This window comes from Fukomys damarensis, unplaced genomic scaffold (assembly GCF_012274545.1).
Source record: "Fukomys damarensis isolate Sample0158 unplaced genomic scaffold, DMR_v1.0_HiC HiC_scaffold_1, whole genome shotgun sequence".
Classification (NCBI taxonomy): Eukaryota; Metazoa; Chordata; class Mammalia; order Rodentia; family Bathyergidae; genus Fukomys; species Fukomys damarensis.
Genome location: NW_022900913.1, coordinates 33,003,801 through 33,004,589, shown reverse-complemented (window position 1 = coordinate 33,004,589; position 789 = coordinate 33,003,801). Strand labels below are relative to the sequence as shown.

Here is a 789-nt window from a genome sequence, read left to right as displayed (position 1 = left end):
CCCGCGTCGCGCTCCATCCTGCCCGCCCCGCCCCTCCGCCCCGCTGAGTTCCGGAGGAGCTGGGACAGGACCAGGGCTGGCCCAGGCTGGCTTGCATCCCTGCCCGTGCCGGTGCCAAAGTTCACTTGCGTATTCCCTTCTGGCTTCCCATTGGCCTCGCTAACCTCGCCCACAGCTGAGAAACCGCCTGCCCCTTTATGACTTCCAGTTCTCCCCGAGGTGTCCCCTCTAGACCTTAGGCCCACCTGCCTCTTTTCCAGGGCCTAGGTGATTCCTGCTTAGTGGATAGATAGCCCTCTTCCACTACCGTGGGCTAAGTAATTGCTTGTTTCGGCACTAGATGTGGGGATTTATATTACCAATTTTCTGTCCATTCTGGTGATTAGCACAAACTGAAATTAGAGGAGCACTCTGAAGTTCTCAAAGGCAGCTGAAATTCTATATTTAACACCCTACAAAACTGACCTTGGGTGACTAGCACATTGTGATTACAAAGATGAAACGTTGCAGACAGGACAGCCAAAATTATCTTGGGCTTAGTCCCTTTAATAGCCATTTACTTTCAACCTCTGTATGACCTAACATCCTTGTGACTATTATGTAAAACTCTTGAAATATATTGCTAAACTTAGCAGATCTCTACGCTCCACCAACGCTAAAGATCATCTAGAATGATCAGTATGATATGAATAAAGGAAAAAGCAGTGCTTACTGGGCAACAAGTTTGTCACTCACTTGTTCTAGGTGATGGGCACTCTGATTTTAGATGTGAAATGAGGTATGCCTTCA

General features: G+C 48.3%; 1 protein-coding gene across 1 annotated transcript in view; it reads right to left on the bottom strand.

Moving 5' to 3' along the window:
* Fbxo4 (F-box protein 4) overlaps window positions 1–556 on the bottom strand; it is a 27,789-nt gene extending 27,233 nt beyond the window's left edge. Inside the window, exon 1 of the mRNA XM_010633885.2 lies at window positions 466–556. Within this exon, the coding sequence (XP_010632187.1) occupies window positions 466–556 (91 nt within the window). The remainder of the gene's footprint in view (window positions 1–465) is intronic.
* Between the last annotated feature and the right edge of the window lie 233 nt (window positions 557–789).